Consider the following 13,712-nt stretch of genomic DNA (forward strand, 5'->3'; position numbering starts at 1 on the left):
CTCATAAAAACAAAGCTGGGTAGGATAAGATCTGACTTCTTGGTAGGAGTTTTGAATAGTTGTATTGTCTTGTTGAAAACCATACTTGGGAATTAGTCTGGTAATACATTTTCAGCAAATATTTGCATGATGGCAGCATAACACTCACTGTTGATTGTCTCATTAAAGAAAGTAATGTAGTCTCTTTTAAGAAATGGTATAAGAATACAACTTTTTAAGATTGTAAAGAAATATAATGGAAACTATTGACCATATCCAAGAACTCTGAGCACTAATGTACCTATCCAAATGGAACCAGTCTTATCTGTACAGAAAGGGTCATCCAGTTCTTCAGCATAAGGAGATATGTCCTGTAGAACTATTGATGATACTGGAAAACTTGTGGTTTCACAGCAACAAATTATTTGTCATCTTCATTTTATAGGGATACTTGTGCAATGGCTTTCAACATTACCAGAGCCATTAGACAAACTACTATGCTGGGATAAAGTTCTTAAAGACTTGCTTAGGTTCTTGATCATACAAGCATGAAATTCCACAGGTTTCTTTTTTTTAAATACTTGCAATTTTGTATGCATCTCCAACACTCCAGTTTTCTTAAATTTGTTGGGTGTTTGTTTGATAAACATGTTAAGAGGAATACATTCAGTGTCATGGTTTTTGCAAATTTTTCTCTGGTAGCTTTATTTAACTCAAGTTTCTAATATGACTTTCCAAAATGAATATTCTTTTGCTGCAGTATTTACATGATTCTTGGACTTAATTATATGAAACAGAAAAACTTTAGGTCAGTATATTGTTTTTGAACTTGCTATACTCTCCTAAATCTGTCAGATCTCTTGAGAATTTGCAAATTTGGTTTTTGGGTTGGCTGTTGACCCAAGCAGCAGCAGCATCAGTTGGTTATTTAAGTGTTTGAAGTGCAATTTTTATTGCATTTCAAACACTTTGTAGGGCACACAGTAATATTTTGAAATTAAGGCATATCTGAGTTGTTAGAATAATCTGGGCGTAGGGAACTCTATTAAAAGGTCACTGGATTATTTGCTGCTGTTCATGAACAAGGTTAATGAATTATTGATAATTAGTGATGAAGAACTCAGTTTCTAGGGCTTCCAATTCATACACAAAAGACAACTTTTAGATCATTGTATTTGCAAAGAACATAAACTAGTAACTTTTTTTTTTCCAATTGGCAAGGGAAAAAATTTCAAAGATAAGATTGTTTATTTGTGTCTCATTTCAAGGTTATCTGTAAATAAAATATCTTAAACTGGCTGTGTTCAGTGTTCATACCATATGTATGAACAAAGCTGTTCTTAATTTGGATGCATCATTTGCCCTTAAATATACCACCTAAAAGAAAACAGAAGTCATTAACTTTTGAGGTGGAGATTGCATTGTTAAAAAAAAGAGTGAAATTGGTGAAGCAACTCGGTTAAAGTTTGCAATTATTTATCAGCTTTGCATGCTATACTGTATATATTTTTGAAGGGACAACTATTTTATTATTTTATTGTACCATAAAATATAATACTTTTATGTGTACTCTGTTATTTTTCTTCCTGTGTACAGTCTAGTAGTAGTAGTAATAGTGGTATGTGATGCAAGAAAGCAAGCATATGAACTTATGTAGCATCAGCAAAAAAAAAAAAAACAAAAATTCACACAACTGTTCCCTCTAAATCCAGTTCCTCCTTAAATTTATTTAACCTATCAACTTCCACAATGACAGATGGAAGTTTATTCCAGCAATTAACCACCCACTGGCTAAAGGCAAATTTTTGACCCCTTAGGTTCGTAATCTAAACAAGTGGAAGAATCTCATCAGAATTCAGCATGCTCAACCCATTCAAGGCCTTAACACTTTAATCAGATCACCTTAAAGGTGCCTAATCTCTAGCTGCTGCAATTTGCAGTGTGTTTTACATTGGAGAAAAGTTTTATGTTAACTTTGAAATTTTTTTATTATGTTTATTAATTTTTGTTTTTTGGACAGTATTAGTACTAGCAATATAGTTCAAGGAAGCCAGTGACAGTATCAGCCAAATAAAAATAAAATAAAACAATACCCCAAGAGCCCCCCCCACATTTCTGTAAGTATTTACCAGCTGGCCTTTGAATTTCTGAGAGCTATTGGCCTAAATACCCATGGTGGCAACTTATTCCAATGATTAAACATTTGTTGGCTGAAGGAAAACTGAAAAAACTTTTTACTATCCAGTATATAACTCTTTCCCTTAGTTTGAATTTGTCCCCTGGTTCTACAAGGAGGTTTTTTGTACACTATATATATTTAAAATAACTGAATGCAACAAGGCATAATATGTTACGAGTAAGAGTTTTTAATATATGTATAATATTGGTGTAAATACACCATAGACAACTCCTATGAAACTAAGATGGTAGTGCGGGAGGCATCTTTTGCTCTGTATCTCATATTGTGCTCTTTCTTCACGAGTTGCCGTGGTGTTGCACTACCTCGAATAAGTAATGCTTCACTAATAGAGAAGACTATTGTTACTTATTCTCAGTGAGTACCACCACCCAGACAGCACAGTTTGAAAGCTATTGGCCGATCATCGGTGGGTGTGCAGGTACCCTGGTATTGCAGACATGACAACCCAGTTGTGTAGATAATCACACAATATGAGCGATGCCAAAAGGTTTATATGATAATATTTAAAATAACTAAATGCAACAAGGCATAATACGTTAAGAGTAAGAATTTAATATCTATATAATATCGGTGTAAATACACCATAGAAAACTCTTAAGAAACTACGATGGTAGTGCAGGAGGCGTCATTTGCTGTATCTCATATTGTGCTCTTCCTTCACAACAAGTTGCCATGGTATTGCACTACTTCGAATAAGTAATGCTTTGCTAATAGAGAAGACTATTGTTACTTATTCTCAGTGAGTACCACCGCCCAGATGGCAGTCTGGGTTGTGGTACTCACTGAGAATAAAATCTTTCATACTGTGTGATTATCTTTACAACTGGGTTGTCATTGTCTGCAATACCAGGGTACCTGCGCACCCACCGATGATCGGCCAATAGCTTTCAAACTGTGCTGTCTGGGTGGTGGTACTCACTGAGAATAAGTAACAATAATTTTCTCTATTAGTGAAGCATTACTTATTCGAGGTAGTGCAATACCATGGTAACTCGTGAAGGAAGAGCACAAAATGAGATACAGAGCAAATGATGCCTCCTGCACTACCATCGTAGTTTCTTAAGAGTTGTCTATGGTGTATTTATTGAGTGTACAAAAATTGTCTTTTGTTATACAAAAGGCAATAGCTTACTGTGAGACTGCTGCACATTCTCCAAAAGTAGTAATGGCAACTATGCTCGGGAGATCTTGTGAAAACTGCAACTACCAAGCAAGCTGCATCATACTTAACTTAACCATCTCTAGACGGACGAACATGCAGGTCATGACAGATGTCATTCTCAACTATTCTAAGGGGATCATATCTGAATGGAACCACATGAATGTTATGGAAGAGGAATATGTAGAACTGCAAGATCAAGTTACTGAAATTAAAAGAATTAAGGACAAAGGTAGATGGTATCTCACTCCTACTTGCAACATCGTCTTAACATTTGACATTCCAACACTTCCAAACTCTGTGAAAGCTGGCTACCTTCGCCACTTTGTTCAGTTCTGCATACCAAACCATTAAGTTTTCAATATCAAATTATTTCTCAAAGAATACATGCTGGGGAATCCAAAATGTAGTGCAACAGATCATAATATACTCCACAAATTATGAAATGTCCAAAGTGCAGAAATTATTTGGTGTGGTCTTAAGTCTGTGAATGCTGGAAAATTGGAAGAAAGATATAGAAATATAAGATAGTATGGTATCATACCAAGAAGCCAAAAACTTTTGTCGCCGGCCATTACCAAACTGACATATCCTGCAACTTTCCAAAATAAGTGTTCAGTTGCTCTACAAACAGATGTTTCTCTTTTGGGTGCCATCTCCATATCTGATTGGGCCAGACCCATTCTTGTTCTAGCAACACCCCAGAAGAGAGATACAAACGACTATTACAATGCTTAGCAACAAGCTCTTATGATAGTGCCCAAAAGACCCATTGTCAAGTTTATAAAATAAGAGAGACAAATAATTGTTCAACAACGAATGTGTAACTTGACAAATAACACGAAAAAGAGGAAATAATCCTTGTATTGCATGCTGAGTATGGTATGATATGGATACTAAACAGTACTATTTTCCAAATTAAAAAAAAAAAAGGAAGGAAGGAAGGAAGGAAGGAAATAAAGATTATCGGAACTGGAACTACAGAGTATTTATTACTATATATACATAATTTACACATTAATCTTACTATACCGTACAGTGAGTGCAAAAGTACAATCTTTATTTTCTCGTTTAATACTTTATTCTGAATTAGATTATACTATATTGCAGGGGTGGCCAACTTAATTTGTGATGCGATCTACTTTTTCCCTTCAAAATGTGCCATCTCAAAAATTTCATTGCCCAAGGTTAAAAAAGTTAATCAACATATATTGAAAAATGTTTATAAATTTTAAAATTCAATACAATTCAGAATTCTTATTTTAAATTCATATGAAATTCATAAAATAAAATTAATTTATGCGAAGTTTTTGTCTTCATGTCATCTGCCAAACTTTCGTAATCGGGAGTATTAGTATTAGTAACGGCTGCATGGTGCAAGAAAGCCTATGGCTTATGCTGCACCAGCCAAAAAAAAAAAAAAAAATCCAAACAAAACAATGATAAAAACAAAAAATAAATAAATTAAATAAATAATGATAATTAATAAATAAAAAAATAATAAAATAAAAAATAAATAAAAAGGAAATTAAACCTATCATCCTATGCGCTTCCCTTACCCGAAAGTACTATCCAGATGACCTTTGAATTTCCCCAAACTGTCGGCCTCTACCACCCATGAAGGCAACTTATTCCAGTAATTTATAACTCGCTGGCTAAAATAAAACTTCCTGCAGTCCAATCTAAATATTTCCCCCCTTAACTTGAATTTATGTCCCCTAGTTCTAGCATCATTTATAATCTTGAAAATTTTTTCCTCATTCATTTTACTTCATGCCTCTCAGAGCCTTAAACACCTCAATCAAATCTCCTCTAAGGTGTCTAGTTTCCAAACTCTGCAACCCACATATTCGAAGTCTTTCTTCATAAGGACGCCCTTTTGCTGATCTCACCAGGCAAGTTAACTTCTTTGCACCCTTTCAAGAAGCTCGATATCTTTATTTAGGTGCGGCCTCCATACTTGAACGCAGTATTCCAAGTGTGGTCTGACAAACGCCTTATATAATGGGATTATCATGTCCCTATCTCTACTTGCAAAAGTTCGATAGATCATCGATAGGACACCATGGGCCTTCCTTGCAACCTGTTTACAATGCTCAGAGAATTTCATGTCTGACCGTATCATAACACCCAAGTCCCTTTCCTCCAGTACTGGGTTTAGTTGAACTCCACCAAGTGAATAAGTTATTTTGGGATTACTGTTTCCCAGGTGTAATACCTTACACTTTGTTGGATTAAAGCACAGCTGCCATTTTTCTGACCCATTCCTGAAGTCTATCTAGGTCTCTCTGAAGAAGCTCAGCTTGACAGTGATCATTAACTACTCTACCAATTTTAACATCATCTGCAAATTTAGACATCACGCCCTCTATCCCTTCATCAATGTCGTTTATGAAAATTAAAAACAACAGTGGTCCTAATACTTATCCTTGGGGAACCCCACTTCTTACATCAACCCAATCTGAGGAATAGCCATTTATCACAACCCTCTGCCTCCTGCCCTGAAGCCATCCTTGTATCCATCTAAGGATTTTCCCAGTGATTCCAACCTGTTCCAGCTTATAAAGCAACCGCTCATGTGGGACTGAGTCAAAAGCTTTGCTGAAATATAAATAAACAATGTCGAAATTATTCCCTAAATCCAGTTCGTGAGTGACCCTTTCGAAATAGCGAACCAGATTTGTTAAACATGATTTTCCCTTTACAAAACCATGCTGAGTATCCTTGAGAATTTCAATTCGATCCAAACGATCCTGAATTCCACCCTTGATCGTTGCCTCCATGATTTTCCCTACTACTGAAGTCAGACTGACAGGTCGATAATTTCCAACTTCACTTTTAGAGCCACCCTTATGTATGGGAGATACATTTGCACTTTTCCAATCCAAGGGAATCTCCCCAGAGTCTAGTGATGCTCGCATAATTAGCCTCAATAGTTCAATGCACTCGCTTGCCGTCTCTCTTAAGATTATAGGGTATATTCCATCAAATCCAGGAGCCTTACTGGTCTGTATGCTCGAAAGTTTTTTCATTAAATAATCTTGCGAAATTTCAATATCATTAATTACATATTTTTTAACTTCGCTCCCACAATTTCCCATTGCCACAAAAGGCTTTTCATTTGTAAATATCGATGCAAAATAACTGTTGAGTTCATCTGCAACGGCAGCTGGTGTATTTATTACTATCCCCTTTCCCTTACGTAAAGGTCCGATCTGGTTTGTCCTGCTCTTCTTGGCATTTATATATGTGAAGAATTCTTTATCCTCCCTCTTTGCTCTGTTTGCTAGTGATTTCTCATAAACTGTCTTTGCCTGTCGAACCTTTTCTGTGGCTCTGTTATAGATCATCTTGTAGCTGTTATAGGCTTCAGTACTTTTTATTGCTCTGTAACCTTTCCATGCCACCTTCTTCTGCACAAGTAATGCGGCAACTTCACTATTCATCCAACTTGGAACCCTTCTCGTGGAGTATTTTTATAATGGTATATACGCATTCAAGGCATCTGTGATTAATGTTTTAAATGCGTACCACAGTTCAATTGTATTCATTCTCTGCGCGATATCTACCCAGTTAATAGAGGCCATGTAGTACCTTAAGGCATCGTAATTTCCTTTTCTGAAATTAAAACCCATTCCTTTGCCTTTTACTTCTGCTACCTCTCTCATCATCATCCACCGTAGAACTCCGTGATCACTTCCTGCTACTGGTTCCTCTACTGTCAGCCCTGTTATGTCATCTGATTCATGTGTGATGATGAGGTCTAGGATATTCTTTTCTCTAGTACTTTCCCTGACATGTTGATACAAATGACAGTCATCTAGTTGATTTAAAAATTTTGTTCCCCATGTCGAGTTTCCTTCCCATTTACTCCAATCAATTAGAGGCAAATTGAAATCACCCATAATAAGGCATTGATGCTTACTTGCCTATTCCATTTGCTTGTAGAGGCTTTTGTCATAATCTTCACAATCACCTGGTCTGTAGATTACTCCTACTCGCATTATACCTTTGTTTCCAACTATCTCACACCATACAGACTCTATACTAGCATTTGAAATGTCTGAATCCGGGAAAGCTATCGTCGCACTCAGGCTGCTTCTGATAAGCATTATCCCACCACCCCTTCTATCTAACCTATCCTTCTTAAATACATTATACAAGCCGTACTGAAACTCATCATCCCCAATTTCCGGGTGGCACCTTGTCTCTGTAAGCCCTATTATGTCCGCGTTACTTGTTTTAACCAGCAGTTCGAATTCGCTCATTTTATTGACGACACTTCTAACGTTACTGTATAAACAATTAAGATTTACTGTTCTTGTATATTTAACAACCCTTGAAGTTTTGTAGGCTCTCTTCCCTGATATTAGCTACCCGCTCACGTGAAACGTCTTTGCCCCCAGACCATCTAGATAATACGTCCAGTTGGGGTAACAGATAAGAACTCTTAAGGTATGTGCAAGAGTTACATTGACCAATATTATCAGATAAACGCGTGTCAGTATTACCCACATCCCCCCCTAACTAGCAGTTTCCCTGAACCTTTAAGGTATCCTCAATAATACTGGCAAAAACTTTTACACCACCTTTAAGTGTATCCCATCTCTACAAAACAAATTCCTTCTACCTACAAGTGTGGGCCATGCTGATAGAAATTTACCCCCTAAAGCCTTGCAGATTCCTTCAAGTCTTGAGTTAATCCACAAGGCTCTTAACATATAATCCCTCCTATCGTGTCTGGACAGAATTGCAGACACATAGACATTATGGCCTAGCTCGCGACATTTCCTCAGCATGGTCCTGTATTTTTCTAACAAATCGTCAGATCGTGTACGTTTAATATCATTTGTCCCCACATGAATAATAATATTTTCTTTACCCCCTTTAAAATCTGATAATCTGTTGGTGACATCATCAATAGTTGCTCCCGGCAGACATACCCTGGTTCTGCTCCACCTATCTTTATTATAAAAAATATTCCCCGTTTCCCTTATCATATTCTGTGATAAGGCCAACCATAAAGAATCTTCTGTATGCAAGTCCATAAGAGTACGGAGATTCTTCGTCTTTGTTTGTTTCAAATACAAAAAGGCCGATTTACATAGGTATGTGGAACCAAAACGGTGAATTTAAAAGTTCACTGCTTTTTTTTTTTTTTTTTTTTTTTTACATTTGGGTACTTTTCTCGGCAAACATATTTCCAAGTCTTTTTCTGGCTTTTAGGAAGATATCATTTCACAACGTAATAATTTCATTTTCAAGTAATATTTTATTTTCTTCATGTGAAAAATCGCAGCGTTTTTTTTTCTGCAATTTGTTTCGTATCTAAGCCGACATTAAATGGATAAGAAATATATTGAACAATGTCTTCAATTGTTTTAAAATCACTGAATCTGGTTTCAGAATTGTCCACAACATTCTCAATTTTAGAAACATATTTCTCACTGTTAAAATCAAAAACAGGATAGTTTTGCAAATGATCTTGCATATTTGCAAAATGGTCTAATTTTTTTCCTTTGAGATCCGTAGTCATTGCCAAAAATTGATATTTATATGCAGAAATATTACTAATCATGTCACTGGTATTTTTATTTTTCCTTGTAATTCCAAATTCAGATCACTTAATTTACTGGTAAAATTTGACAAAAAAAGCCAGATCACACAACCACTCCGTATCTTGTAGCTGATGATTAATCATTTCCCCTGTGATCAACAAATTTTTTAATTTCATTCGGCAAATTTCGAAATCTCGGTAGAAGCTTACTCCGACTCGGTCACCTCACATCTGTGTGTAATATCAGATCTGGTTCTTTTTCATTGAGTTGCATTTTGAAAAGCCTCCTTTGAAAAGAATTAAATTAAATTAAAAAAAAGATTTCAATTTAAAATTTAAGAATTTATTATTTTGATAATATCTTTTTGCTCAAGCAAAAAGATTTTAATTACTTTTTGTTTTCATATTTTTCAGAAAATACGAGGAGATTTATCCACCTGACATTGCTGAATTTGTATATATTACTGATGATACATATACAAAAAAACAAGTGCTTAGAATGGAACATCTTATACTCAAAGTGCTTTCTTTCGATTTGGCTGTTCCAACAATATATTCCTTTTTGCAAAGATATTGCTTTATAGGTCATATTCCTGAAATTGTTCAGTTTTTATCACAGGTAAGATAACATTTATTTCAAATTCAATTTTTAAAAATTTTTAGTGTTATAATTAGACATTGCTTTATTCAAATAACAGCCAGAAAGTTATAAATTACTGGACTAAGTTATCTACTGGGTGGTAGAGGTTGACAGTTTGGGGAAATTCAAAGGGCAGCTGGATAATTATTTACGGGAGGAGGGAAACACATAGGTTGTCTATTTCCTTTTCTCTTATTATTTTATTTTTGTTATTTTATTTTATTTATTTTTTGTTATTTTATTTTATTTAATTTTGTTATTTTCTTTTATTTTATTATTATTTTTTTTGGCTGGTGCAGCATAAGCTATAGGCTTCCTTGCATCATGTGGCCATTACTAATGGGTCATATACAGGGTATTTCAAATAATGGGCACTGGGATCTATCTCAGTTATTTTTAGGTTTAGATTATTTATCATCCGGACCTTTTTTGTTTGTATGAAAGTTTTGATAATTAAAATTGGACAGTGTTACCATTTGGATTTAGATTTCTCGACTTTTTAAATTTTGCTTAATCAGCTCCTTTTTTGGGAAAGTCTCTCCCCACTCTTGGCTTTACCTGAAAACATCATTGGCATGCTTTTGAAATAAAATTATTTTATTTGAATAAAAATTAGAGGCAACACAAACTGCCCTCGTATAAATATTAATAAAATCTGTTTACATTTGTGTCAGAAGTGTAACTGGGGGCACCAGGAAAGTTGGCTTGGACCACCTAGTATGATAAATAAATAAATGAATAATCCACACACGTTATGGCCATTGTTTCATGGCATTTTTTTTTTTGCAGCTCACCTCAGCAGTGATAAAGTGATGTGTCAAGTTTTTATCAACAGCATAAGAGGATACCTAACTTTTAACATTTATTTCTCTCTGTGGAATCATTGCTAAAAAAAAAATTTCCAAGCGGTACCTGACTTTAGTTTCAATCTTTGCTGTTTTACATGTGAAAGTCCAGACATCTTTCATTCTTGCTGTTAGACTGGACTTACATACTCATGTGTTGTGGCCATGTTTCACACCAAATTTTCTCAGCACAATACACTTATTGGTAATGGCAAATTGATGTTTCAAATTTTTACTAACATATAAGGAGGTACCTAGCTTTTACTTAGTTATGAGAAAGATTTGAACAGCTGGTTAATTGTAATCAATTTGCCATGGCTGATGAGTCACAATGGGCTGCAAAAATTTTCCTCGAAACAGCCAAACATGTGCAGAAGAAAACGGTTTTCTTCTGCACATGTTTGGCTGTTTCGAGGAAAATTTTTGCAGCCCATTGTGCTCATCAGCCATGGCAAAGTGATTACAATTAACAGTGTCAAATTTTTAATAATAATAAAAGAGGAAACCTATCTTTTTAAATTTTGTTCTTTTATCTGCTTGAGCCATTAGGGGAAAAAAAAAAATAAGCAGCACGTGAGCCTTTATTGGATAATCATGTTTTTTCATTCCTTGATGAACATTATTTTTAAAAAAAAAAAACAGTGATTCTAATCACTGAAAAGTAAACAACTAAAAAAAAAAAAAAAAAATTATTTTAACCTTTTATCTTCTATTGACCACAATCATTGCATCTTAATTTTTTTTTTGACTGAAAATTGTTGAACTCATTCAGTTCACTGAAAATTAAACTGTCATTGCTGTTAAAGTGTCAGGAACAGCAAAAACTAAACTTCAAGCTACAAAACTGATGGACAGGTGGGCATGCCAGCAAAGGTTGCTAGGTCTGATGAGCACTTATTGGAATCCAAACTTGCTGTAGTATTCAGCAGCATCAGATATTTGGATTTTGTCAGAAATTTTATTACATACCTCCATTCAAATGGAACAGTTATAACGTTCTTAAAAATCAAAATTATGTCCTTAAAACCTTTGCCAAAGCCTTGTGATCAAGGCTTTAAAGGTGCTTTAACATATTTATGAATAATAATAATAAATGTAAATGTAATAAATTCATCAAGTTATGATGTGTTGGTAAGTTGTATTCAGTCATTATAGATGTTAATCTGAAATTTACAAAAATGTTTTTATATGGTAATTCTTTTTTTCCCCCTTTCATAGCATAATATTTTGTCATGAATAAGAATTTTAATTTACAATAAAATTTTTATTTATAAGAAAGCATAGGCTATAGAAAAAAAAAATGAATCTGAATGAATAACATGATTAAAATGAATTTTATGAGATTAATTTTGTATGCTCTGCTTCAGTAATACAGTGAAACCTGTTTAAACTGTTTTTGAAGGATGTAATTTGAATTTAAGTAGGGGAAAACATCTTAAAGGGACAGAATTTGAATTTCTTGGGACCAGACAATATGAACATAGGCATAATAACATTTTTATGGGTTTTAATTTTTGACTGAAATACCTGTTGTAGATAATCAGTATTGATACTAGTCAAGTGATTTATTAGTACAGTGGATTCTGGTTATTTTGGCCACCGGTTAGTCAGGGCAGCCGTTTATTTGGGGCAAATCTTAAAAAACATAACCCAATCGAGAAAATTGCCAGGGTTTACTTCCCTTAATTGGGACAACATGCTGTTTAATCGGGGCAGGAGACAGCAGCACTGGAGATTACCCTACTGTACCACATGGTTCGGTCGGATTTCTGGAGGTCACAACCATAAAACAATTAGCAGTCACCTGTTTATTGGGCTTTTCTGTTAGTGCAATCTATCATAAACGGATAATAAACTCAATCTTATTGAATTTGCGATAATACTGACAGCTGGAATTCTGTGGGCTATTTGGTGAAATGTGTTTACACTTCCATGAAATCTTCAATCATATAAAAAAATTAATTTTCAGAATCTTCTCTTCATTTCTATTTTTAAAGCTTCATAACTTGTTACTCCGTTCTCACTTGCACTTTGTGTGTGTGTGTGCTGTGTTCTTTGTTATTGATTGCTTATCTTTTTTATTGTTTTAAATTTTAACCTCCACCCATAAATGTTAGTGAACAGAAATGTCAACTCGTTAGTATGTACATATTACAGTACGTATTAATTATTCTGATTTTCACGTATCATTTAATTTTTTTAATTGGTAAGGTAATAAAGGGTAAATTTGTGCTTAATATAAGCTTTACTTTTATAGCCTGTGGATAATTTTCCTCCTATTTTTGCTAATTAGAATTGCTGTTTAATAGAATTAAAATTCAATTCACAAATGTGATCACAATGACCGGCGCTTACTACACATCATTATAGTGAACGGTACTTTACTATGGTGAGTCCATTGTAACGTGATTTGATTGTACAGTGAATCAATTGTAAAGTGGGGGGTCCATTGTATTTTTAACTATTTACGTGAAACTTTGGGTAATTGGGGCAGCCGCTTAATCAGGCCAAAATGCAAGTCCCAATGTGTCACAAATAACTGGAATCGACTGTATTTTTCTGAAATGTTGGTGATTTAAAAAATGTGGTTCAAGAATTCTTTTATTTTGTTTTGTAGTTCTTATGTGAGTTATCTTTATTGGAATCTGAACCATTTCTACAGTTTCTCCCAAGTGAAATAGCAGGTGCTGCATTATCGCTGGCAAATTACACTCTAGGAAGGCAACCATGGGTTTGTACTGTACATTTTATTTTAAGATTTAAGTTTATTTTTACAGTGTCTGTAAGATATTCACTTTTACTGTTCTGCATTTTCTCAGTGGCATATTCTTTAAAGTGTAATGTATGAAAATATTTCTTTCTTTAATTACACAGATTAAAAGTTTGTCAGCTTACATTTTCAAAGATTTTAATAATCCATTAACAATGCTATTAAGCATTATATTATGGAGTAATTCATAACTGAGGTGATGTACTATGTTTTGAAGTAAACAAAACATGCACATTTTTCTAAAATTTCTAAACATCAAATTTGAACATACGATCAAATTTGAACATTCTTAGCACATTTTTTTTTTAATTATTTGATATTATTTTTTAATAACACCTAAAAACTCCCATGGCAAATGGGCAAAAACATGATGACATCCAACAGCACCACTGTTGGATGTCATAGATGTCACGATCTAGATGGAATATATAAATGTCTAGGTTGAATATATAACTTCATATTAAAACAGTTCATTGAAACTGCTTTGAATTCTATAAATTATTGAACACTTTTCACCAAGTAAATACTTATCAAAATTGTTCATTTATTGGTTCTAAGTAAT

At 34.2% G+C, this 13,712-nt stretch overlaps 1 protein-coding gene across 1 annotated transcript in view; it reads left to right on the top strand.

The window, feature by feature from the left end:
- LOC150088107 (cyclin-A2-like) overlaps positions 1 to 13,712 on the top strand; it is a 106,708-nt gene that overhangs the window by 73,722 nt on the left and 19,274 nt on the right. Inside the window, exons 5-6 of the mRNA XM_090370023.1 lie at positions 9,310 to 9,514; positions 12,998 to 13,111. Coding sequence (XP_090226149.1) covers positions 9,310 to 9,514; positions 12,998 to 13,111 — 319 coding nt within the window. The remainder of the gene's footprint in view (positions 1 to 9,309; positions 9,515 to 12,997; positions 13,112 to 13,712) is intronic.

Source organism: Mastigoproctus giganteus, chromosome 3 (assembly GCF_048544385.1).
Source record: "Mastigoproctus giganteus isolate SK-2022 chromosome 3, ASM4854438v1, whole genome shotgun sequence".
Classification (NCBI taxonomy): Eukaryota; Metazoa; Arthropoda; class Arachnida; order Uropygi; family Thelyphonidae; genus Mastigoproctus; species Mastigoproctus giganteus.